This window comes from Glandiceps talaboti, chromosome 7 (genome assembly GCF_964340395.1).
Source record: "Glandiceps talaboti chromosome 7, keGlaTala1.1, whole genome shotgun sequence".
Lineage (NCBI taxonomy): Eukaryota > Metazoa > Hemichordata > Enteropneusta > Spengelidae > Glandiceps > Glandiceps talaboti.
Window position 1 is genome coordinate 283,969 of NC_135555.1, and position 25,847 is coordinate 309,815.

General features: G+C 36.1%; 3 protein-coding genes across 3 annotated transcripts in view; 2 read left to right on the forward strand and 1 right to left on the reverse strand.

Moving 5' to 3' along the window:
• Positions 1 to 503: 503 nt before the first annotated feature.
• On the forward strand, positions 504 to 7,356 carry LOC144437314 (deoxyribodipyrimidine photo-lyase-like). The gene is made up of 6 exons (XM_078126238.1): positions 504 to 1,745; positions 1,938 to 2,022; positions 2,835 to 3,061; positions 3,446 to 3,640; positions 6,700 to 7,085; positions 7,140 to 7,356. The coding sequence occupies exons 1-6, from the start codon at positions 504 to 506 to the stop codon at positions 7,354 to 7,356; spliced, it is 2,352 nt and encodes a 783-aa protein (XP_077982364.1).
• Positions 7,357 to 8,556: 1,200 nt separating this feature from the next.
• Positions 8,557 to 12,285, reverse strand: LOC144437179 (gamma-glutamylaminecyclotransferase C-like). Its single transcript, XM_078126062.1, has 2 exons — positions 12,018 to 12,285; positions 8,557 to 9,772 (listed from the first exon to the last, which is right to left on the reverse strand). Exons 1-2 carry the CDS (start codon positions 12,195 to 12,197, stop codon positions 9,488 to 9,490), a joined length of 465 nt encoding a protein of 154 aa, XP_077982188.1. The 5' UTR covers positions 12,198 to 12,285; the 3' UTR covers positions 8,557 to 9,487.
• Positions 12,286 to 12,387: 102 nt separating this feature from the next.
• LOC144437371 (lysophosphatidylcholine acyltransferase 2-like) overlaps positions 12,388 to 25,847 on the forward strand; it is a 50,773-nt gene continuing 37,313 nt past the window's right edge. The window contains exons 1-3 of the mRNA XM_078126296.1: positions 12,388 to 12,634; positions 14,562 to 14,698; positions 22,637 to 22,860. Of these exons, the coding sequence (XP_077982422.1) occupies positions 12,530 to 12,634; positions 14,562 to 14,698; positions 22,637 to 22,860 (466 nt within the window). The 5' untranslated portion in view covers positions 12,388 to 12,529. The remainder of the gene's footprint in view (positions 12,635 to 14,561; positions 14,699 to 22,636; positions 22,861 to 25,847) is intronic.

The window sequence follows — 25,847 nt, forward strand, 5'->3', positions numbered from 1 at the left end:
TATTGTTACCAACGAGTATCTTGTTTTTGCGTCAAAGTAATTAAAAAAAAATAAAATGGAAGGGACCGGTCAGTTTCTCCAGCCTGTAGGGGGCCGGGAGGGAGGGAGGTGATGGATTCTTCCATCGGCTCAACAAAAAGTCACTGACCCCCACCCCATCTGTAAACAGAAAAAGGCTGAACCCCCCCCCCCCCTCCATTACTTAATTCTAAAACATGAAACCCATGGTGTTGTATTATTTCATGCACTAGGGGCACGGAATTCAGATAATTTGTTGTATACTTTCATACATAGGAACGGAATTCGGTTTTTATTATTAGTGGCGGGTTCTAGTGATCAACGATAACAAAGCCGATCGATACCGAACGTATCCGAAGTTTACCGATTATGCACGTGTTACATAAGGTGACTTGTGTGAATTAGATAACGAGGTGCGACCGTGACGTAATAACGCAGTTTTATTTACGGTACAAGTCATCTTGTGTCGTAACGAAACAGCCACCATGAACGGCAGCGAGGAAAGAGCACTACGAAGAGAACTTTTACATGGAAAGCTATCGATAGATGAATATTTCTGTTACATACTATCTATCTTCGGTGATGCTGTTGTTCAGAGGGATTTTCCTGCCGTTTTAGCGGATCTTGGGTGTTCAAACGAAACCCTTGGAAATGAACTCTGTAGCGCATACACACAATACTTTCAATCTCACTCAGGAAATTCTACATCCTCGTTACATCGATCTGATGACACTTTGGGATCTGACTGTGATTTGGAACTGGTTAAAGCACTTTCACTTGGAGAAGTCAGTTGGCATGAATCGAATGGCGAAACAAGAGCTACCCAACTTGAAGCAATGAGTTATGCAGATAAACTTCGACCAGCTGCAACGAAAAGTCAGCATGAACATGTAATTTATCCTTCACAGGAAAATTCACTTATGGCATCAAGCAATGATTATGTACTATTGCAAGACATGGTCAACCATGTAAATCACGAGTGTACGGAGAGAGATGGAATGCAGAGACCAGTTGAGAAGGCAAAGCTTGAAAACGACAGCAAACGTCCAAATCGTCGTAAGAGGACAAGACGGAACGGGAAGAACTTGACTGTTGAGCGACCCCTCCTGTCAAAACCTGTGATTGTATTGTTCCGACGAGACTTACGAACCTACGATAACCCTGCCCTAAAATTTGCAATCGAGAAGGATGCACCTATAATACCAGTTTTCATATGGTCAAAAACAGAAGAAGCAACCAACTTCGCCGTAGGCGGTGCTACATCATATTGGCTTCACCAAACATTGCTCACATTGGACTTGAACTTGCAGCTCAAATATAGCAGTAGGATCATCTTCAGAAAGGCAACATCAACTCTCCAAGAAATACGCCGTCTTGCAAAAGAAACAGGTGCAAGAACAGTTTGTATGAATGCTGTGTACGAACCATGGCTAGCAAAGAGAGACATTGAAATAGAAAAGTGTTTGAAGCATAACGGAATTGACATTATCATATTTCACTCCTATCTTTTACATGAACCCAATTCTATCACTGTAGAATCTACTGGGTTAAGAGGTATAGGATCAGTATCTCATTTCATGAAATGCAGTAAAAGATCTTCCGTAGAACCACTGGGTGATCTTATAGATGCTCCAGGAGTCATACCTCTTCCTGGTTCGTGGCCTACATCCATGGCCTTGGAGGAACTTGAATTAGCCAAGATGCCACGGAGAAGAGATGGAACAGTGGTAGGTTTTTATAGTTATCAAAGTAAAAGATGGTGTTTAACATCAAAGAGGACTTGATGAACTTATTTGACAATTTAAGTTTTAAAAAAAAAAATCCTTGAAAATTAAGTGACTGCAAGCATATGAATTCATGTAAGCAGGTATTCCTTTTACAACAGAGCCAGTTTCATTCAAATTGTCATCCTTTTATAGATTGATTGGGCAGCAAACATCAGGAGCACTTGGACATTTGGAGAAGATGGAGGTTACAAGGCACTACAAGAGTTTCTAAGAAATGGTAAGATGTGATAATTAGTAATCTCAAAAGTCACATTAAAACTATAAATTAGGCCCCCCCCAAAAATATCTGGTTCTGGTCAGGGTAAACTTTCTAAAGTGGTGCGATGATGCGAATTTTTTTTTTTCTAATTTTTTTTTTGCAAATAAGTAAATACACATTTTTTTGACACTTTACATACTCTGTTCTATCATATTTATCTCTTGAAAAACTTCCTTTTTCTTCGAAGCAGTTTAGGCTTTGTATTTAAGCAGTCTTGGCATGTAGGGTAGATTTCAGCTGCTTGTTCTCCTGATATCAGGAATAAATAAGGAACAGGAAAGCAAAAATTATCGGGAAAAAAGGATCGACGCGAGGGTATTCAGGGCACACGTGTGCTGACCAGAACCAGATATATATATTTTTTGGCCTTACAGTATAAATATGGAGAGAGTGAGAGAAATAAAGACTAATCTGTGTGATTGTGAGAAGGAATGGTCCTTGTAATTGGAAAAAAATAAATTAAGTACTCACTGCGAGGTGCATTTATTATAATAGTTATTTATTTATTTATTTATTTATCGGATGACCAATGGGAACTAGTCCCATTTATAGGCTCCTTTGGTTCAGTGTTAGTGCAGGAGGAAACCAGAGTACCCCAGAAAAACCTGCATTGTACGGTAGAGTCAAACTGAACTACACTCTTCTTACTTATGGTGTGGTCAATTTAATCAAACCTAGCCGACACCTGGTGGGTTCGAACCCAGGCTGCAGAGGTAAGAATATGTATCAGGACATATCAATTCACACAAACAAAACCCATTTTATCATAGGTGTATACAAGTATGAGAAGGAGTCTGGCAGAGCAGATCAACCCAACACTAGCAGGATATCACCATATCTTCACTGGGGTGAAATCAGTCCAAGAACAATTCTAGCTGAATCCTTCAAAACTAAATCGCCCAAATTCCGACGTAAACTTGCATGGAGGGATATGGCATATTGGTTGTTGTCTTTGTTTCCTGAGATGGCATCTGAACCTATGAGACCACATTATCAGGTATTTCATGACATTGTGTACTTCATGATACACTAGATAAAAGAATCCTTGGCCCTATGGAAAGGTCAACTTGCATAGTATGGTTACCATGGTTACTGTGTGACACAAATGTTGATGGTACAATGACTTTGGTACAGAAGTAGAGATGAAGTTGTCAAGTTGCAATAGCTGCACAAAAACCAGACCATGGACATTACTGTAATAACACTTGCTTAAAGTCAACATTTTTCTATTAAAACTCAACTTTTTCCCAAAAAAGTGGTATATATAATATTATGATACTAGAAAACTAATAGATTGTTGTCATTCAGACTTATACAGGATAGTGTAACAGCAAGACTTGTATTTACTGAGAATGAGAAATGACAGACAAAAACCTTACAGTTTCAGAGATGGAGTAGAAATAAAGATCACCTTAAGGCATGGCAGAAGGGTAATACTGGGTACCCTTTAGTGGATGCTGCAATGAGAGAACTATGGCTGACAGGCTGGATGAATAATTACATGAGACATGTTGTTGCATCATTTCTCATTTCATACCTACATCTACACTGGATTGAAGGCTACAAATGGTTTCAGGTTAGTTGAAAGTTTGATATAAGTTCACCTGTCTGTGATTTTAAAATGCCAACACTTTTTATGCTTTGTTAGAATAACATTGAAGCAATAAACCTACAGTGACACAGTATACACTAGTGAATAGGTCCATGTAGTAAGTCAAATATAAACCTACAGTGACACAGTGTACACTAGTGAATAGGTCCATGTAGTAAGTCAAATATAAACCAACAGTGACACAGTGTACACTAGTGAATAGGTCCATGTAGTAAGTCAAATATAAACCTACAGTGACACTGTAAACTAGTGAATAGGTCCATGTAGTAAGTCAAATATAAACCTACAGTGACACAGTGTACACTAGTGAATAGGTCCATGCAGTAAGTCAAATATAAACCTACAGTGACACAGTGTACACTAGTGAATAGGTCCATGTAGTAAGTCAAATATAAACCGACAGTGACACAGTGTACACTAGTGAATAGGTCCATGTAGTAAGTCAAATATAAACCTACAGTGACACAGTGTACACTAGTGAATAGGTCCATGTAGTAAGTCAAATATAAACCTACAGTGACACAATGTACACTAGTGAATAGGTCCATGTAGTAAGTCAAATATAAACCCACAGTGACACAGTGTACACTAGTGAATAGGTCCATGCAGTAAGTCAAATATAAACCTAGTGACACAGTGTACACTAGTGAATAGGTCCATGTAGTAAGTCAAATATAAACCTACAGTGACACAGTGTACACTAGTGAATAGGTCCATGTAGTAAGTCAAATATAAACCAACCGTGACACAGTGTACACTAGTGAATAGGTCCATGCAGTAAGTCAAATATAAACCTAGTGACACAGTGTACACTAGTGAATAGGTCCATGTAGTAAGTCAAATATAAACCTACAGTGACACAGTGTACACTAGTGAATAGGTCCATGCAGTAAGTCAAATATAAACCTACAGTGACACAGTGTACACTAGTGAATAGGTCCATGCAGTAAGTCAAATATAAACCTACAGTGACACAGTGTACACTAGTGAATAGGTCCATGCAGTAAGTCAAATATAAACCTACAGTGACACAGTGTACACTAGTGAATAGGTCCATGTAGTAAGTCAAATATAAACCGACAGTGACACAGTGTACACTAGTGAATAGGTCCATGTAGTAAGTCAAATATAAACCAACAGTGACACAGTGTACACTAGTGAATAGGTCCATGCAGTAAGTCAAATATAAACCTACAGTGACACAGTGTACACTAGTGAATAGGTCCATGTAGTAAGTCAAATATAAACCTACAGTGACACAGTGTACACTAGTGAATAGGTCCATGTAGTAAGTCAAATATAAACCAACAGTGACACAGTGTACACTAGTGAATAGGTCCATGTAGTAAGTCAAATATAAACCAACAGTGACACAGTGTACACTAGTGAATAGGTCCATGTAGTAAGTCAAATATAAACCTACAGTGACACAGTGTACACTAGTGAATAGGTCCATGTAGTAAGTCAAATATAAACCTACAGTGACACAGTGTACACTAGTGAATAGGTCCATGCAGTAAGACAAATATAAACCTAGTGACACAGTGTACACTTAGGTCCATGCAGTAAGTCAAATATAAACCTAGTGACACAGTGTACACTAGTGAATAGGTCCATGTAGTAAGTCAAATATAAACCAACAGTGACACAGTGTACACTAGTGAATAGGTCCATGTAGTAAGTCAAATATAAACCTAGTGACACAGTGTACACTAGTGAATAGGTCCATGTAGTAACCGATCTCCTCCAGCCACACTTATCATTTCATTCTTACACTTTGAAACTTCATAATAAAGTTTTCATATTGTGTTACAGACGTCCATTTTTCCATAACCGAGAGTTCGGGTGAATTTCTACCACATCCACATTTTGAAAAATTGAAAAGTCTATATTATAAGTCGCACCCCTAGTTCAAGAAATAAAATTGGTTCTTTATTTTGCAACATTGTAATATAAGCCGCGGCTTATAATACGACTTTAACGGTAAGTCAAATATAAACCCACAGTGACACAGTGTACACTAGTGAATAGGTCCATGTAGTAAGTCAAATATAAACCAACAGTGACACAGTGTACACTAGTGAATAGGTCCATGTAGTAAGTCAAATATCAGATCACAAGGCTCATCATATTATGCATGAGCCATTTACAACAAAAAATATGGAATATATACTCTGGTCGTTCTACATCACGACAACGTGTGTCTATGTCACGACAACACATGTCTACATCACTGGTTTTGCTGTGTTTGAAATGTGAGTCAAAACATGCAAAATTGACATTACTTCCCCATATATTTCTTTGATATTACTGGCACTGGTATAATTAAGTTATTCCCAATAGTTTTCTTCAGTCAGTTTGAAAATACTCATACCTAAGGGTTGTCACTGCTCATTTATTGACTTGTAATTACAAAGACCCCTTATGTCAACAGTATTTTCCCTGGGTGAATGAAGAAAAATATTTGGGAATAACAACTGAAAATTCTTACTGAGAATATAAATGACAAGTCTAACACATAGCACCAAAATTTAAACTTACAAATCTACATTCAGATTTTTAGGACAAATATGGCCACCATTCAGTTGAATTATCATGAAGGTCATGAATATGATGACAGTGCATATTGAACTAGGGTATCTGACAGTCATGCCCTGTTTGGTTGAAACTGATCCATGCATGTCAGAAGTGTACATAAACATGTTGAACATAAAAGTCAAGGTCAAAATTTCATTAGAAAGCTCCTCATAAAAAACATGGGTGTAGACATTCAAATGAACTCTCTTTCTATCAAGCTCCCAGAGTTCAATGGGCAAAATTTGAATTTCTAGGATAAAATATGGCTGAATGTTTGTGATTTGGGTTAAATCAGCATGTGTTACAATGTTCAACACCAATGGCGATAGTGCACAGCTCTGCATTGTGGTGTTTTACTACATCCTGTCACACAATGACTACTGACCTAATTACCTACAGTATCTCTTGAATAAATTCACCAGGTAGTTTTATTTTTGTATTCATAGGATACTTTGCTGGATGCTGACGTTGCCATTAATGCAATGATGTGGCAGAATGGTGGCATGAGTGGTCTGGACCAATGGAACTTTGTTATGCACCCTGTTGATGCTGCTATGACCTGCGACCCTTGTGGTGATTATGTCCGTAAATGGATTCCAGAACTTTGTGATCTTCCAGATGAATACATACATACACCATGGAAGTGTCCATCATCACAATTACGAAGAGCTGGAGTGGAGCTGGGTAGAAATTATCCCACACGTATCATAGTTGACCTTGAGGCTGCTCGTGAACAGTCATTGCAAGATGTTGTTGAAATACGCAAGATGTGTGAAGCAGAACTTGTTGATCCCAAAACTGGAAATGATCTGGTGCCTATTCCACTGGCAAAGTTTCACAGCAACACAGAGAAACAAGTACTACATTCACCAAGTATTGCCAAAAGTTCAACTCTGATGCTGCCAGTCATCACACGTAGAGAGTTCAAATACAAAAGTGCCAATCCTGATTCTAAAGGCAATCCACACAGTGCAGTGTTGAAGGGTTATCGTAGTCGTAAAAGGGATGAAGCAATAGCATATGCTAATCAGAGAGAATTCTTAGCAAGTACTATGAATGAATATGTACAGAGACAGCAAAGACTTCAACTTGCTGACTTGTAGATCAAATTGAAGTGGCTACAAAATAAAGAAGAACAATGTACTCTATAGCATCTGAATTGTAAGATGTTAGCTATGGTTTCTTGTCAGAAGTTATTGTACACATATTATCAACCTATAGAGTGACAATGTCAATCAGTAATGAAATATGGAATAAATAATTAATATGAAATTAATGTAATACACAAAAGAGAACGGACCAAATGGATGTTGCATGTACAATTGCATTAAATGACAATGATAATGATTCAAGAATTATCTATGCTTTATAGAATTGATGTAGAGAAACATGGACATATCTTGAAGTTTGCAGAAAAGGTTTCAGGTTTACTTAAAAAAGGTCAGAAAGGATGATCAATTCAGTAATTACCGTCACCTTTATCAACATTTTAAAATATCACTGAATCAGATTTTATGAGAAAAATCCAGGCATACAGGCATCCATCGGACATGAGCACAATTATCATGAATCAGATGTTGTTTTAAAATTTTATTTTTAATAATCACCATTTCCAGTTGAATTTTTTATAATTAACCCATTTCCAGAGGTCAGAGTTACTTTCCTTTGTCAAAGACATAAGATTTCCATTATTTACATAATATATATAAATTTAATTGTACCAAAAAACCTATTATTGTTACAGACACTCTTCATAACATATGTTGTCAGGATCTGTTATCTCATCTTTTGAAACAAAATGAAACATTAGACTTCAGTGTATTATCATCAATGAAGGGCGCAGTTACTGTGTATTATCATCAATGAAGGGCACAGTTACTGCAAAATATTGATATATATATGTCAATATGCCACAGCTTAGTTGTACAACTGACTTCACTTGTTTGTCTTCATGTTTTCAAGTATGGTGTAGCATGAAACCTTACAAAGGTGCACCCTGATTGGTCACAATACAATGCAGAAGGTGGACATCTGTTGCCAAGTATGGTTACATAGCATGAAACCTTTCAAAAGGTACACTCTGATTGGTCACAATACAATGCAGAAGGTGGACATCTGTTACTGTATGATATGCTCCCCATTTTAACTGTTGTCAATTCCTTGTTGTGATGATATAGGTCTCTGTCTGGGGTAATAATTGTACAATGCAATGATCATGACATACACTGTGTAACTTATAACTGTCTTTTTTTATTAACATTGCAACCTGTACAATAGTAATAAACTTTAGTGGTGTTTGTCGCCCTCCAAATAGCTCCCTTACATTCGGCAAAATACAGAAATGTCAAGGATAAGTGTCTTGTTACAGTCCTCCATGTAATAGCAGCATGGAGAACAATTACTTTGAAAATGCATCAAACTTTTTCAATGATACAAAAGTGATTGGCATGCTACTGTACAATGACTATCAAAGACAGCATCTCCACAACTTCGAGGACTTGATCAGTCATGCAACCACTGGCATTTGATAGATTAATTGATTAAAATCCACACCCAATCTCTTAGTTTAGTTCCTGATGACCGTATTCTGATTTTACACTATGTTATCTTCACACTTTGTCAATCTCATTACCCTCACACAGAATGTTGTTCTCCCTCTACAGCATTCATATAAACATAATGACATCGCCGCGTTCCTACGTGAGAACGAGGCGGAGCTCGGTTGGACATTTGCATATCATGTAAGTCCTAGATAACGATAGCAATAGTCAACACAGTTTTACCAAATAAATGGTAATGTTGGTGATGGCAGCCTGTCGTGCATTTATGATGGATTACTACTGACATGCACCATTTGCGCTTCGCCCACCATGGGGTTGAACCACAATAAACGCCTTGAAGTTGAGTAACGAGATTGACTAGACGTAATGTGTGAAGATAATGTGCAAAATTGGAATAAGGTTGTCAGGGACTAGACTACCAATCTCTCTGATAGTTTTGTATGATTCCTGACCATTCAATAGTCAGATATAGACATAGTAATTAAGGATAGAGAAAAGCTAAAGATATGTTGTTTTATGAATAATGACATCTATATGTTTTATGTGACAGATTGCACAATATGAGCAATTTACTTGTTTATGTTAGAAATGCTGACTACAAGCCAAAGCCATCTGTGATTGTATCAACTACAGGGATGGGGGTCACTGTAGGGTGGGAAGTACCAACATGACTCTATTGAACATCAAGTCTAGAGTCTGTAGTCCTATCATAGCGGCTAACATATTCTAAACCATGGTCTCCTTTACTATCATAGCTGTCCAAATATGGTAACTTTGCCAGTTCTTCTTTGAAGGTTTTCAATACATAAACCCATATAGATTCAGTTTTTCCACATTTGTCATTTCCCAAGAACTTCACTGTCAACTTGCTACGTTCATAGTATGTTGGATGGCCTTCCAAATCATCCAGGACAGCAAGCATTTGGTCATCAACATCATACACCTCTCCTTGAATATTCTGTCAATAAACATAGAAATATGATTATGAAGTTGTTAGAACTGAAATGTTACAAATGGGCAAAGGACAAACAAGCACAATTACCTCTTGTGTCAGTGGAGGTTGAAAACTAGGAATTATCCAAGTATCTTGGCAGAGTACAAAGTTTTAATTTATTTGTAACACAGAAATAAGACTTACAATGTAATCCAAAGTATAAGGATGTTATAAGTGGGCACAGAAATTATATAATTAAGCACCAAATTGTGTTGTATTATATGGTAATTTTTTGTTACCAATAGGTACAAATTTATTTGTTTTTGTTTTATGGGAAGAGAGCTCATAATGGCTATAGAACATGTCGTTGTACATATGAGAACCAAATAAAACAAAGTTTATCAATAGTCACGGATAAAAGATATGAGTACCAGTTCTACCCAAGTCATTTCACCTGTCTATGTCACTAATGCTAGTTCTCAAAGACTCATCTACTATCATTGCCTGTTTATAGCACTGGATCTATCACTATGGTAGTTCTAATCTACTATCATTGCCTGTCTATAGTACTGGATCTATCACTATGGTAGTTCTAATCTGCTATCCTAGTGTGTCTATAACACTGGAACTGTCATTAGGCTATCTTTCATCTACTATCGAGAGCAAGTGCAGTTACAGATGCAGTGCCATAAACAGGCTAAAGTCATTTGTGACAGCTGAATGAACTTCGTGTGTTCACTGACTTAGCAGCCAATTTTCCATTTCGCCCTTCATATAAAGGGACGGTTATGTTATGTTCATGTCTTTGTGTGTGTGTGTGTGTGTGTCTGTGTGTGTGTGTGTGTGTGTGTGTGTCTGTCTGTTTGTCTGTGTCTGTGACCATATCTGAAAAAACTACAGCATTAATTCTACTCAGAATTTAATAGAATTCAGAGAATTCTACTGAAACTTGCTACACATTTTTATGATAATTGACATAACTGAATGTTTAGGTAACCATGATATGAATATTACTGAATAATTTGAATAATTAATGATATTGGGTAACTTGGCTAATGCATGCTTTTTATTCACTATAACATGTAATTGTAATTGTAATTTTATTTACCCATCACAAAAAAATAATACATAACAATTGAAAGCATATAATACACAATGTGTGCATAATTGTATCAGAGCGGGCGAGAGGCTAGAAAATAGTTTCTATAACTAATCTAGTCTAGCCACTCAAAACTCATACACTAGTATAAATATTACAATGAAAAAAAAAAGATCAGGTGACTGCTGCAAAAACTCACAAACTACATACTGTACATGAAAAATGAAAATGAAAATGCTCGAAAATTTTACATATTTACAAGAAGAAACTCTTTGTAATCTTTCTTGAATTTGTGTCTGCTTGGGTGACTGCGAATTGTATATGGAATGTCACCACAGCTAGATTTTAAGATAACTTAGTATTTACTTTTTTCATTTGGCCTTCTGGTTAAAACCATAAGGCCAAATGAAAAAAGTTGTTTGGTTCCGTTTACCCGACCCCACCTAGTTTTTCACACTGACCCTAAACTTTTAAAAAAAAACATATTTGAGGAAAAAAAGAAAGAAAATCATGAAAAAAAGAAAGAAAATCACGAAAATTGTGAAGTCTCGCAAGAAATAGAGGATGCGGAGACTGACATCAGCTGTTCTTCCAATCTGTAATGACTACATCTGATGAGAAGAATCCAAAAACACAGATACCACATGGAAAACAACAAAAAACATAACTATCTGAACTAGACACTCACATATGAAGAAAAAAGAAATAACTTAAAAAATTAAGTAAAAAATCAACCTACCCCCACCTATTCTAAAATTGAATGTAATCGGAAGCACACAATGTTTTTATGCCTTTTTTATTTATACTCCACATTTTTAAAGTTGGCCATACAACTGCAAATGGTACAAACTGTCAAACATCGTTAGCATATTAGTATTTTATGAATATTCAGTATGCGTCTAATGAATAATCATGTTGCTAAAAGACCAAGAGAGGTGAACACGATGAAAAATAATGGAAAAATAGTTCTCGGCAAATGAGCGGATATCCAACCTTGAGGGCGGGCTACCGACAGATCACAGGGTGGTACTAGAAATTCCAAATCATGAAATAACTCTACGCTTGAAGCCAAAGTTCATGGAAATACTATATTTCCTGAAGTCATATTCCCCTTTAATGAATCACCGATTATCATACGTTTTCGCATGTTTTGTATGTCATGATATTTACCTTTCCCTGCCCTGACAGATTTAGCAAATATGGGATATTATATCGGGATCCTATAACCAGAGGCCGTTTTTCTGTTGTTTCCGCATCTCCCACATACTCGGCCTTCCCGTTGCTCGGTCCCATTATATCATGATTCGGTTGACCTTTTTTGAGAGTACCGTACACGAAAATCCGATACATAATTCTGTGTCTGAGATGGGTGTTTTTAGTGGTTGATAGTCTCTCTGGGGAGTACGGAAAGTTGTCAAGACGCCGTGATCGACTTTTCTTGTGACCTCTACCCTATTTCTAAATTTTCAGGACACTTAGGGAGTCTTTTACATGACAACACACCTTATGCACCTTTCAAAATGTACTCGTAGAAGTGGGATCGATGAACGACGTCGTAACTCGTCCGAAGGTCAATATTGTAACAACTTTCGATTGTAACTCTCACAAATTTAGATCACCAGGAAACACTTTTCATCATCATTGATATTTGATCAACTAGAGTGTCTACTGGTTGAAAGAACATGAGTGAAAGGTCGAAAATCCCCCGGCAGGAGTCACTTATGGTACCGCCGGTTCAAAACCCATTTGTGCATAAATTAGAGCTAACGACGGTAGACAAGATACGGGTGAGTAAGGTGCATTGCTAACAGCATGCTAACAGTAACACACGGATTTGACACCGACATTGATGGAGGGAAAACCATGTCTTGCCCTATACAGAAAGTGTGTTCTACGTATCACAAAGTGACCATGCCCAGAGATGATCACGCGATGCGCATGCGATGATTTGTGACAGCTGTTGCAGGCCCACGGTCAGAATGATTAATGCTAACCTCAGACCACTAAAAGTTTGAATGGTCCGAGTGCTACATGTAACATAACATTTCATGCCCGAGAGGTGGATGGTGTGATAATGACGCTGTATTCTAATTTTAGGTGTGATCCAAACATTGTACGTATGGGCTTTTAGTGAAATATATGGGTAACCGTAAAGAAACAGCCTCCATGATTAGATCATGGAAGTATACTTCCATGATTAGATGTTACAATGAAATTAACTAACAATTTATTGCCACCAAAAGGCAACAGGATCCGATCCAGATGGTCTAAACAACGATGGCGACATCTATGTGTCAAAATTAAGTCACTATGGTGAAGTAGCATATAAATTCAATGTGTCCATCAATTATAATCTGCATGTTTTGTTGCTAACTTTCAGTTTGTCATACCATGGATCACATACTGTATGAATTGTGAAAAACTGTAAAGATAGATAATTTTAAAGAGAGAAACATAATTTCATTAGATCATGATGCAGTTATCACTGAACTTCAAATTTAAAGACAGTATTATGCAGGGTAACAAGTGTGTTCTATCAGATGGAGTATTGTGTAATGTGTGTAATTTACATGTACATGATTGTACTCCTTTATAAAACAATGATAATCATTATTATTATTATTATTATTATTATTATAAAGTAATACAAATTAATTTCATCAATAGAAAAATGAAATTCAGTCAGATTATAGCAATAAATTCATCATACTTCTTTCTACATGTGTAAGTAGGTCTATGGATGACATTAGGTGGACAGTCAAAATATTCACTGGTCTCCTCAAATAAAGATTCTCCTTCACTATTATAATTTACACACCAAGCTTTCAGTTAATTTTTCATTATTTTGTTCCTTTACTGTTTTACTAACACTTACACATATTATGATGATAATCAATCCACAAAAGATTAACTCAAAATGAAACATTTATATCCCTGCCAATGAATTATGTTTTGATTCTCTACCAGTACTACAGTATTTTTGTCTTGATATGTGAACAGTAATGGATGGAAAGAAAACAATGACTTGTATCTTAGGATGGCTGTCATCTACATGTTCTACAGTATGACCAACATTACATCCTCATTCAAACCTTAGGAAGAAGACTTGTCCATGATAGTACTGAATAACAGCAATTTTTTTAAGTACCCAGCACATTGAACTGGGCAATAATTTCCTGTATCATGTTGTGCACTTTGCCCAAATATGGCAAGTGGCACAATCATCGATATCCCTTTGCTCAGTAATTTGGCTTTGTTCATTTCTTAAAGACTATTTAATAAAATAATATTTCACTTCCAATTCATGTGATTATGTGATTCAAGTGATGTTTCCATGCCACTACATAAGGTATATGATAAAACCTTTATGACTCAAATACGAGTTTTGTGGACCTCAGTAGTATGGCTTATAGGCCATCCTACATTTGGGCCCTTCCACCATACGACCTTGGTCTGCAAGGTGATGTTCCCATTCCACTATACAGGGTATATGATAAAACATTTATGGCCCAGATATAGGTTTTGTGGACCTTGGTCTTATGCCCCTCCTAAAGTTAAACCCTTCTGCCATACAACCTCGGTCCACAAAACACATATCCAAGCTGTAAAGATTAATACCAAAGCAACAAGAGTACAAATTTAGCCCCCCCCCCCCCCCCCCCCCCATGCAACTATTTATCACATATCTCTATTTTATTTTATTTTCTATTTCAGATTGCATTATGTACTGTAACATTATTTCCAGTACGCCTCATAGGCATTTTGATATTTGTAGTTATTGCCTGGATTTTTGCACTTATTGCCTTGACTGGGATTAAAGATGAAGAAAAACCATTTTCAGGATGGAGAAGGTATGTTTACTCATTGGTAATAATCTGTCTGTTTTACTCTTTGTTTGATTGCCATGAAATGTGATGTGTAAAAATGTTGTCATGTAGAATGAATTCTAGAGATTGTGTAATATTACAGTTTGACAACAACATACATGTAGACATGTATATTGGTTTACAGAGGCAAATTACAGTTTTAATGTGTTTTATGTGAAAATTGAATAGCATAATGCATTTTACAAGCGATAAAAGGTGAAATTTTGTCAGTAACACTTTACAGTAATAATTATATTTTTGGTGGGCATAGGTCACTAGGGTGTAACTCCACATGTAGTAATTCTTCATGTTCTAGTATGTATTTAGATGTTATTCCCATTATATTTTTCTTCATTCAGCCAAAGAAAATATGAGTGACCTAACAGTCACTAGTCTACGAGTCGCTAGACTCGTAGTGACAACCCTTCGATCATGAGTATTTTCCAGCTAATAAAGAAAAATAATGGATAATAATTATGCCAGTGCCAGTGCTAGTAATATGAAAGAAAAATCGGCAGTTTTGAATGTTTTGACTCATATTTTAAAAACAGCAGAACCAGTGATGAAGACACATGCTGTTGTACCATAGACTCACATGATTGTCATGACGTAGCACGACCAGAGTATATATTCCATAGTTTTTGTTCAACTTGGCTTGTGCATGGTATAATCATTGATGTCATTCCACATAAGTGATCATTGATGAAAGGTGTATGAATTCAAAATGAGATGTGTGACTAAAACATGTAAAAATGAAAGGGTAATTGAACACAAAGCAGAGTTGAAAAGTTCAAAATACAGTTGTAATTGAAAAGATGGTCCCAATAGACAGTATCATGTAGTCAAGTCATAACAATTTATCTTGGCCATATTTCATTAGTGAGTGTACTTATACAGTATTATATTTTGCTTTTCAGCTTGTTATCTAATGTCTTGTGCATATAATTCTGTATGATTACTACAAAGCTCACTATTATGGTGATCCCTTTATCATAATAGAAGAACTATAATATGAATAACAGTTCAGGGAGTGTACTACCACAGCTACATTTGTGGTTCTTCAAATATTACTTGTTAGAAATCCTTGTCATTTTTTCAGTTGTCATATATATCTGTAGGGATATTATTCTGTGTGGACATTCATGTTAGTTAGAATGTCATACACAAGTCCAACTGCTAATATAACATGTGTCAAGCATACCCTGTGAACTATCATTGCATTACATGTGTCTCTTGTATCATAAAGATTGTATGATGGCATTGTTGCATGTTGTTGACTTGCTTTTAATATTTTGAAAGTTATACAGTATTTTCACTTATTTTTAGTATCCTAAGGAGACTGTGTAAAGAGTCTGGTAGCAGCTTAGGAAACTCACCATTTTATTCAGTTACATGCATTGTTTGCATTCATAATAAAGTTGAGAGTTTTTATCATCTCCTAAACAGTTACCACGAACCATCGCATATTGTTATAAATAGTCAGCATGAATAATCACAATTTTCAACATTTTACAGTGCTTTGTGTGCTATCAAATGACAAAATCAAGTTCATCAAAAAGTGTGATATTAGAGTTGAAATGAAATGACAACCCCCCTACAAACATTGCTTTCTAATCTGTATTACAGCAATATGAGACAGTCCTTTATTATTATGGAATTGATGTATGTGATATATTTATGTACTCAGACAATTAGACAGTGAAATATTTGCACCTTTGAATAGTAACTTAGAAATGACTGTGACATTTCTACCTGTTCTGCTACAGACCTTTATCAGACAATGATGTAATTATTTAATATTAATGTCTTCAAAACTTGTGGAATAATATACGTGTGTTTGTAAATTGATTGCAGTCGATGTCTTTAGTCACTGAATGTCCATGATTGGTCTCCTGTGTCCGATGTAGACGGTTTCTTTTTACGTATGATATTTCACTGTCTAATTAATTCTTGAAACCATCAGTATATTTTAAAATCAAAACAGTTGTTCAAGAATAACATACTAAGTTTACTACTTGATGTTGTAAGAAACCTTTTATTGCAAGGTGCTTGATGTGTTGTTGCCATGGAGATGTGACTATGCAATAGTATGCTAAGAGAACCAACATGTAGTCAAGGTCCTGCCGTTCAATACTCGTATAAGCTATGAAAAATTGCTTTGTTTTGTCATAGTTTTTGATATGTGCAAGTGCATATGTCAAAATTACGCTCACTGATTGGTCAATGGCATCTCTCAATCAATCTCACTGATTGGTCAATGGCATCTATCAATCAATCTCACTGATTGGTCAATGGCATCTATCAATCAATCTCACTGATTGGTCAATGGCATCTATCAATCAATCTCACTGATTGGTCAATGGCATCTATCAATCAATCTCGGTGATTGTTCAATTATAAACTGACTTGGTTCTTGATTTACATGTGTATAGGATATGATATATACATAGCATTCTATAGCTGAATTCAAAACTCAGCCTCTTGTTTAATAAATCTCATCATTGAAAACTATCATTTTTTGTGCAAAAATCAGCACATTGAAGTTACTTCATGAAATTACTGTTCAGATACAAGGAATTGCTTACTTTGACCATTTTCGGCTGACAGAATGTGACGTATATAAGTCACAGTATAAGAATGTTAAACATAGAGTTGTCAGATTAAAGTTCTGATGAATACATTGAAATTCAATTTTGCCAATTATGTTTTTGAATCAGAAGTTCAGTGCATCAAAATTTATCAATCATCTTATATTAAGATCTTCATTCATTTCAGAATCTAGGTTTGTGATAGTGAAAATGTTGAAATAATAAAATCTTACTCTATACCAGTATGAAACTGATCTGTCAAACCATTATTTTTACATGGGTGTAGTGTTCAGGATAAGTAGCTTGTATTTTAAAACCAATTTGGTAAATTATGAGTCATGATAATTTGTCTTGTAAAATAGCAGTTATCACAAACAGTATTACAAAAGTATTGATAGGCCTAAGGGCACCACTATACACCTGCTTCACTTTGTTCACTTTTAAACTGTGTATGGTTCTGATCACTATAGCAATTAACAAGTTATGTAATAATACAGCTATTATCATCCCCATTTCTGTTACAGTAGAGTATGTCTTGCTGGAAATACCTTCCTTTGTAAAATGCCAAGGTTTTACTCTAGAAAACATTTAACGTTGAGGAGAGAATACTTTTGCCAAGTTTATTATGTCATGTATATTTGTTTCATTGAATTACCATGACCTTTTGTATGTACTATTTATAATGGCCAGAATATCAGTGTCAGAGATAACAAAATTGATCATACAATTTGATGTAATGTACTTTAGCGTTATACTAAAATTTAGGTAGTTAGGTGTAGCCATGTGAATCTATGGAATGTGAGTAGGTCTGGTAAGTTACCAGACCATTTTACTCACATTTTACTGTTGATAAAAATACATATACTCTTGAGGTATACAACCTCCTTCCTCAGATGTCAGGAAATAAAACAGAATTTATAAATTGGGTGTCCTGCACTGCTGTTTGTTAGAACATCCATACTCAGTGCATACATGTATGTATTGGTCAGTTTAACTATTACAGTTTTCAGGACTACATGTGATGTCTAATATAATAATAACTTTTACAACAGAAATCTATGTATTTTTAGAATGATCTACTGTAGTGTTGTTATGTTACATTGTAAATGATAGTTTTAGAATGATACACTGGTACCCTGGTCATTATATATATAGTACTGTGCCACACCCATATAGTATAAGCATGTATCTATATTTGGAATGAGTAAAGGTCTGTATTGATAAAGTCTTTCAATGTTAAATTTGCATATAATTTGCATATATCTGCATACATTTATATTTGATCTTACCCTCTACATTGTATAATATATATATATATATATATATATATATATATATATATATATATATATATATATATATATATATATATATATATATATATATATATATATATATATATATATATATATATATATACACTTGAAGTTGTACATGTAGTGTTTACAGTGGTTTTGCTTGAAAGGTTGATTATGGCTTTTTAGCACACATTGCATGTTGGCTATTTGTGTTTTCACTACTGATGCACGGCTTGAAATTAAAGGTAGTCCCATGTCCACTGACTACCAATTCTTGTCATGGGGCTACCATAGTCCTGTGTCCACTGACTACCAATTCTTGTCATGGAGTTACCATAGTCCTGTGTCCACTGACTACCAATTCTTGTCATGGGGTTACCATAGTCCTGTATCGACAGACTACCAATTCTTGTCATGGGGTTACCATAGTCCTGTATCCACAGACTACCAATTCTTGTCATGGGGTTACCATAGTCCTGTATCGACAGACTACCAATTCTTGTCATGGGGTTACCATAGTCCTGTATCCACAGACTACCAATTCTTGTCATGGGGTTACCATAGTCCTGTGTCCACTGACTACCAATTCTTGTCATGGGGTTACCATAGTCCTGTGTCCACTGACTACCAATTCTTGTCATGGGGTTACCATAGTCCTGTATCGACAGACTACCAATTCTTGTCATGGGGTTACCATAGTCCTGTATCCACAGACTACCAATTCTTGTCATGGGGTTACCATAGTCCTGTATCGACAGACTACCAATTCTTGTCATGGGGTTACCATAGTCCTGTATCGACAGACTACCAATTCTTGTCATGGGGTTACCATAGTCCTGTATCCACAGACTACCAATTCTTGTCATGGAGTTACCATAGTCCTGTGTCCACTGACTACCAATTCTTGTCATGGGGCTACCATAGTCCTGTGTCCACTGACTACCAATTCTTGTCATGGGGTTACCATAGTCCTGTATCCACAGACTACCAATTCTTGTCATGGGGTTACCATAGTCCTGTGTCCACTGACTACCAATTCTTGTCATGGGGCTACCATAGTCCTGTGTCCACTGACTACCAATTCTTGTCATGGGGTTACCATAGTCCTGTATCCACAGACTACCAATTCTTGTCACGGGGGTACCATAGTCCTGTACCCACAGACTACCAATTCTTGTCACGGGGCTACCATAGTCCTGTGTCCACTGACTACCAATTCTTGTCATGGGGCTACCATAGTCCCATGTCCACGGACTACCAATTCTTGTCACTCAGGCTACCATGATTTACAGCTGGTAGTCCACTCAGGCTAACACTGATTATGCAATGATTTAATGGCTGGTAGAGTTACAGACATGCAAGTATTTTCATAACACATATTTCCAATAGAGGAACTCTCTTTTCAGTTCAGAAATATGGGACTACTGGTCACCATCCTTCATTCTCACAAGCCAGAGTTATTATTTCTTGCCGTAAAACAGGCCGTGGTTTGCGACGATGCTGTCCTTGGACTACCACTTTCTGAAATTGGTAGCCCACTGGGACTACCAAAGGAAAAAGTTAATTTTGAGTCCTGTGATGCAATATCATAGGCGTTATTATTAGATCAAATAAATGTAGTTTAAAAAATTTGTCAAATTAGAATTGCAAATTATATTCCCTTGTCCACATGTTGAAGAAAATGCAAAAACCAAAAGTTTGTGGAATGTAGAAGTCTGATGTGAAGTGGGAAACAAAAAATAAGAAAAAGTTTTCTTTGCTGATGTCAAATTCCTCCTAGATACTGTCATATCATGTACAGAGTTTTTACAAAAAAATTTCAAACTAAAAGTAATAGGTAAAGGAGTGTTAGGATGTCATTTGATACGATCAAGAAGGAAACAAGTGTAACAAATTAAAGATGTATTTTTTTGGGAAAGTTGGCTTTCACATTTTGCCTTCTCCAAAAGGCAGTCCCTTTACAATAATGTTGATTACTTGAACATCACAGACATGCAGCACACAATTGACTCATTAGGGTAAATAATGATGGTCAACAAGTGCTATAATATTGTATTTCTGGTTATAGCGCCCTCTAGCAGTGCCCTTCACACTGGAGAATGTCATATGGTTGTACAATATTAAAGGACAATGTCAGATTAGTATCAATGTTTGGGTAAGAAAAACACTTATCTTGCAAAGCTGTAGAAAAAGTTTGTCCAGATCAAAAGAATCAAATATGTTCTCCTTATGGCTACACTGTTAGCATAGCAGTAATGTGACAATGTGAGAGTGAACCTTGCTAATTGATACACTGATAGACTAGCAGTAATGTGACAACCTGAGAGTGAATCTTGCTAATTGATACACTGATAGAATAGCAGTAATGTGACAACGTGAGAGTGAATCTTGCTAATTGATACACTGATAGAATAGCAGTAATGTGACAACCTGAGAGTGAATCTTGCTAATTGATACACTGATATAATAGCAGACAACGTGAGAGTGAATCTTGCTAATTGATACACTGATAGAATAGCAGTAATGTGACAACGTGAGAGTGAATCTTGCTAATTGATACACTGATAGAATAGCGGTATGTGACAACCAGAGAGAGAATCTTGCTAATTGATACATACTAATTACATAGAACTTGTTATGGATAGAGGTGTCAAAACTGAAACTATTCAGACCAGAATTGCTTAGAAGTCTTAGGAATAGTATATTTCAGTTTCTCTTTTGTAACTTTCAAAATATATCTTCTTATTTAGTACCAGAGAAGGGGAAATGTAATAAAACTTGCTAAGTTTTAATGTATGTATCATAGTTTCAGTTGGGAATGGCTGACAAGCTTAGGTGGATTACACCCACTCTGCTGCAATCTGTAAAGCAATGTTTGGGTCCCATTACTTAAAAATGACTCTATGCATACAATGGCAAATTATGAAAGTGAACAAAAATGACACAAAATGTATGTGAATCTAAAATGAGAGTTTCAGTTCACTTTAGTTTCAGAGAAACATTATAAATCAGTGCAACTCTTTCAGTCAAAACCACTGTATTCTGTTGAATGTAAGTGAGTGAATGTAAAACAAGTGGTGTATTATTTAATTTTTACAGCATTTTACATATATGTGCAACTTGCAGTACAAGTACAAATAACATGTATATTTTTTCCAACTGTAGCTGGCGCTCTAATAACAAGAGAAACTGCCGCATTGTAGACTGAGAGATACAGAAGGTGGTGGCACTCTATATAACCTATGTTCAACTAACACAGAGTACATGTATAGGAGTTCTACCAATGACTTATCTAAGTTACAGTCTAGCTGCTTTGCTATTTCCTAACTTATGTGCTATGGAAACCAAGCTCATAAGGAGACAAATATGTATACAAATTTACATAAACTAACCTGTGCACTGCAGTCCTTACTAACCCAAACACTGTTTGTGCTTTTTGCAATCCCATAGGAAGCTTCTAAAAGTGCAGTCTGCACTAGCAACACTAGGACTGAAAAGTTGTGGTTTTGCTGTTCAGGTCAAAGGTCAAAGGGCATCTGTATTACAGGCTCCATTGCTCGTAGCTGCTCCCCATTCCAGCTACTTTGATGGTGCGGCTTTCCCATATGCATTTGATATGGCATCACCAGTGGCTAAAACTAGTTTACAATGTGTTCCAATGTGTGGACGTATGTTATGCAGAAAGTTTAATATTCGTTTAGTAATTATCATAGACAAGTTATTCAATGTCCACTGGGTAAATGAATCATCCTGCACACTGTCACTATCTCTGCCTGCCTCTCTAACTTTAAACATAAAGGTGGGTGATTGATACAGCTAGTACTAATGTCAAATATTCAACATACATTAAACATCTCTTTTGTTCTTTGTACTTGTTTGATTGATTGTTTATGCTTTGTTTTACAATCTATGTTGATGTACTCATTGTTGCCGTGGGAACATAATGGGATTAGTACTATCATTGCATTATCAAAATCTGCACAAAGTTGTTTCACTATTTGTATGTTTTCACTTAATTTTTCACCCTTTATTAACAGATGGGTGAGGGCTGTACCATATTTCTATTCAGTGAGGGCATCCTTGTTCGCAGCTGGATTTCACTGGCTGTCAATCAAGGGCAAACAGGCATCATCACGTGAAGCTCCTTTGGCTGTAATTGCTCCCCATTCTTCCTTCGTTGATCCGTTAGCAGTCCTCTTTGCTTTTAACATTCCTACAGGTGTTGGAAGGATTGAGTCGGCCTATACTCCTTTCTTTGGAAGTATGTTCTTTCAATTTGTACTTCCTCTTGTATTTCCTCTGTTTCAGACACTTTTTAGTGATTTCAGAAACTTTTATTTTTTAAAGTTACAAATCAGTCTGAATATATCTGAGGAACTTTTGGTTTATTTATTACCTTAGGGTCATTTTTTTTTTCTTGTTATTTTTTGCCAAAGTATTAGACCTCTTTTTTTTAATGTCTTGAGCATGTTACTTAGAAAACTAGAATTTGCTTAAGCACAGATAATCAACAATTTTCAATGTTAAAATGTAGCCTTCCGTACCAGTTCATTATCATCAGGTGAACTCTTCTCGTACACTACAGTTATGATAGGAAAGATGGCCATTATCTATTGTAATAATCAGTGGCAGTGCCTGTTTGCCATTTCAAGCTAAACATAAAACTAGAAATGTCATTAATTTAAAAAGCTTCAATATGCTACATGTAAGTGCCATGTCACCACATTGTGTGTATATTAAAGGCACATTTATAATAAGTGTTTGTATCACATTGTCAAAAATATGTGAACAACAAATTATTGTAATGAATCTACTGAAACCAGACCATTGAAATGTGCACATCTTTTTGTTTGTATGTTTTTTGTCAGTTTGTTTCTTGTTTTTGTTTGATGTAGATAAGAATGTATGATTTCATTTGCGTAATTTGCTTTGATTTGATGTATGTATTATATGGCAAATCTCCTGTGAGCTGGGATTGCAGGATATCCCATGTTCATAGGCTGAGCAATGTGACAGAAGTGGCAGGGGTTAGAAAGGAAGAATAACTGATAAGTCCATGTTTTTGACACTAGAGGATGACCTCAGAATCAATGCATCAGACTCTAGAAGGCATCATGATGGTGGTGGTATTCTTAAGTCTGTTCCCTGGTTCACTTTTGCTGCTGGCTATATAGTACTAATGTAAAAAGATCAAGTATAAGATGCCATTTCCATTCGCTGGTAAATTCTGTGATTTTGAAGTCAGAATGTTACTGGTACTTTATGATGACAGTCACCTCCCTATGTCTGAACAAAGGAAATATACATACATTGATTTCATCCATTAGTCACACTGATGTAAAGTGTTTGAGGGAAGTGACTTCTATGAAAACTTGTCTTTCCTAGTTCACTGTAACTTATCTAAATATCTTTAAAGCCATGCAGGTTTGATTCCTTGTTGTGCACAAGTATAGCCACACACTCAAACGAGTTGTAGTGGAATGATATTCTTATCTAGGTGTTCAAAGTAGGGTTTGATACCTCCCAGTACTGTTAGATATATTAAGATAATTTCAATATTACAAAAAGACATGAGAGTAAACTTCCGTTTCATTTGTGTGTGTAAAATTGTGTTGCTCTGATACAAACAATAGAGTGTAAAAATGTCAACACAGAGGGCGCCAATCATTGAACCCCTACATCTTCAGCTAAACATGCATCGTCTGCAATAATATCACACAGTGATACAGGTGGCTGATAAAACTAACCAGCGCAATATTGTTCAAACCAAAAATTTACCACACAGAGATTCTAAATGTTCTGAAATGTATATTAAGCATTTTGAAATGTATTTTAATTAATGAACTGTTGGAAGATTACAAGAAAGTCAAAATGTAGAAGAAAAATGTGAAAGTGTTTAATCAAATGATTTTATCATACACCTGTGCCTGTAAAATAAATTTTGCTACTTTTCTAAGCTATTCACTCATACATAGTTCATTTAATTTGGGAATGATTTGCATGATGGTCTATTGATAATATGGATGTAATTAGTCCCCGCCGGACGAAGTCCGGGACGGGGACTTATGGATTGGGTTCCATCTGTCTGTGCATCCGTCCGTCCGTCCGTCCGCAGCCGTTTCTTGGAGATGCCTCAACCGATTTCTTTCAAACATGGTACAGGGGCAACATACAATGGCATACATATGCACGTCAATTTGTTTCATGATACGATCCAATATGGCCGCCTAGCAGCCATTTTGTTTGCAAATTTTCCCTGTCTAAAGCCATAACTCGGACATGTTTGAACAGATCTCATTCAAAGTTGGTTTTAGGATAGTGTTCTATGACATACATGTGCATATCCATTTTCATCGTGATACGATCCAATATGGCTGCCTGGCAGCCATTTTGTTTGCGAATTTTCCATGTCCAAAGCCATAACTCAGACATGCTTGAACAGGTCCCCCCACCCCCCATACCCGTCCTATTCTTTATTGTTGAATGGTTTATTCCATAACGTCATCTTGAGGAGTAGGCATGTCCCATGTCCAATGAGCAGACACAACATATCTAAGTCTGTTTGATTTAGGTTCACAAGTGTTGTTGCATGATCAGAGTAGTGATATCAAGAAAATGACAACATAAACTGCCAGTTCCTTAAAACCCAATCATAGCGGGGACTATGTCATTCTCAATGACTTGTTAATAATAAATTGGTCAGTGTATTGAATAATGAAAATGTATAGAAAATATTTTGTTGCCATACTTGATTTTATCCCACGTAAATAGAAAAATACAAATCTCAAAGTATATGATTTGGAAGTATGGACATACGGAGAGAGCATGTTATCTTAGCCTTTGATAAAGTTTAGACAAAATAGATACTTAATTTGGGGGAAGGGAATGTTGCTGCACAATGTTAAAGTGAATTAGAATTTTTGATGAAAATATTACTAGCATCTCCCTGTTAGCATGATTAACTTACTATACTTAGATGTCATGCTGACATAGTTCTGAATGTGTAAAAGAAAGAATCAACTTTGTATGGCTTTCAAGATGCTACTGTTATCAAGTCTTCTCAGACATTGATCTACCACATTAATACTTATATGCCAGCATACTCCATTTATCATTTTATATCAATCCAACATCACCATATTTGTATGCGACATAGTATACTCCATACAAACATGTTGCTGGTACAACAGGAAAGTGTATTTTCTCTGCAAACTGTGTAGTGTATTTTCTATGTACATACAATGTACA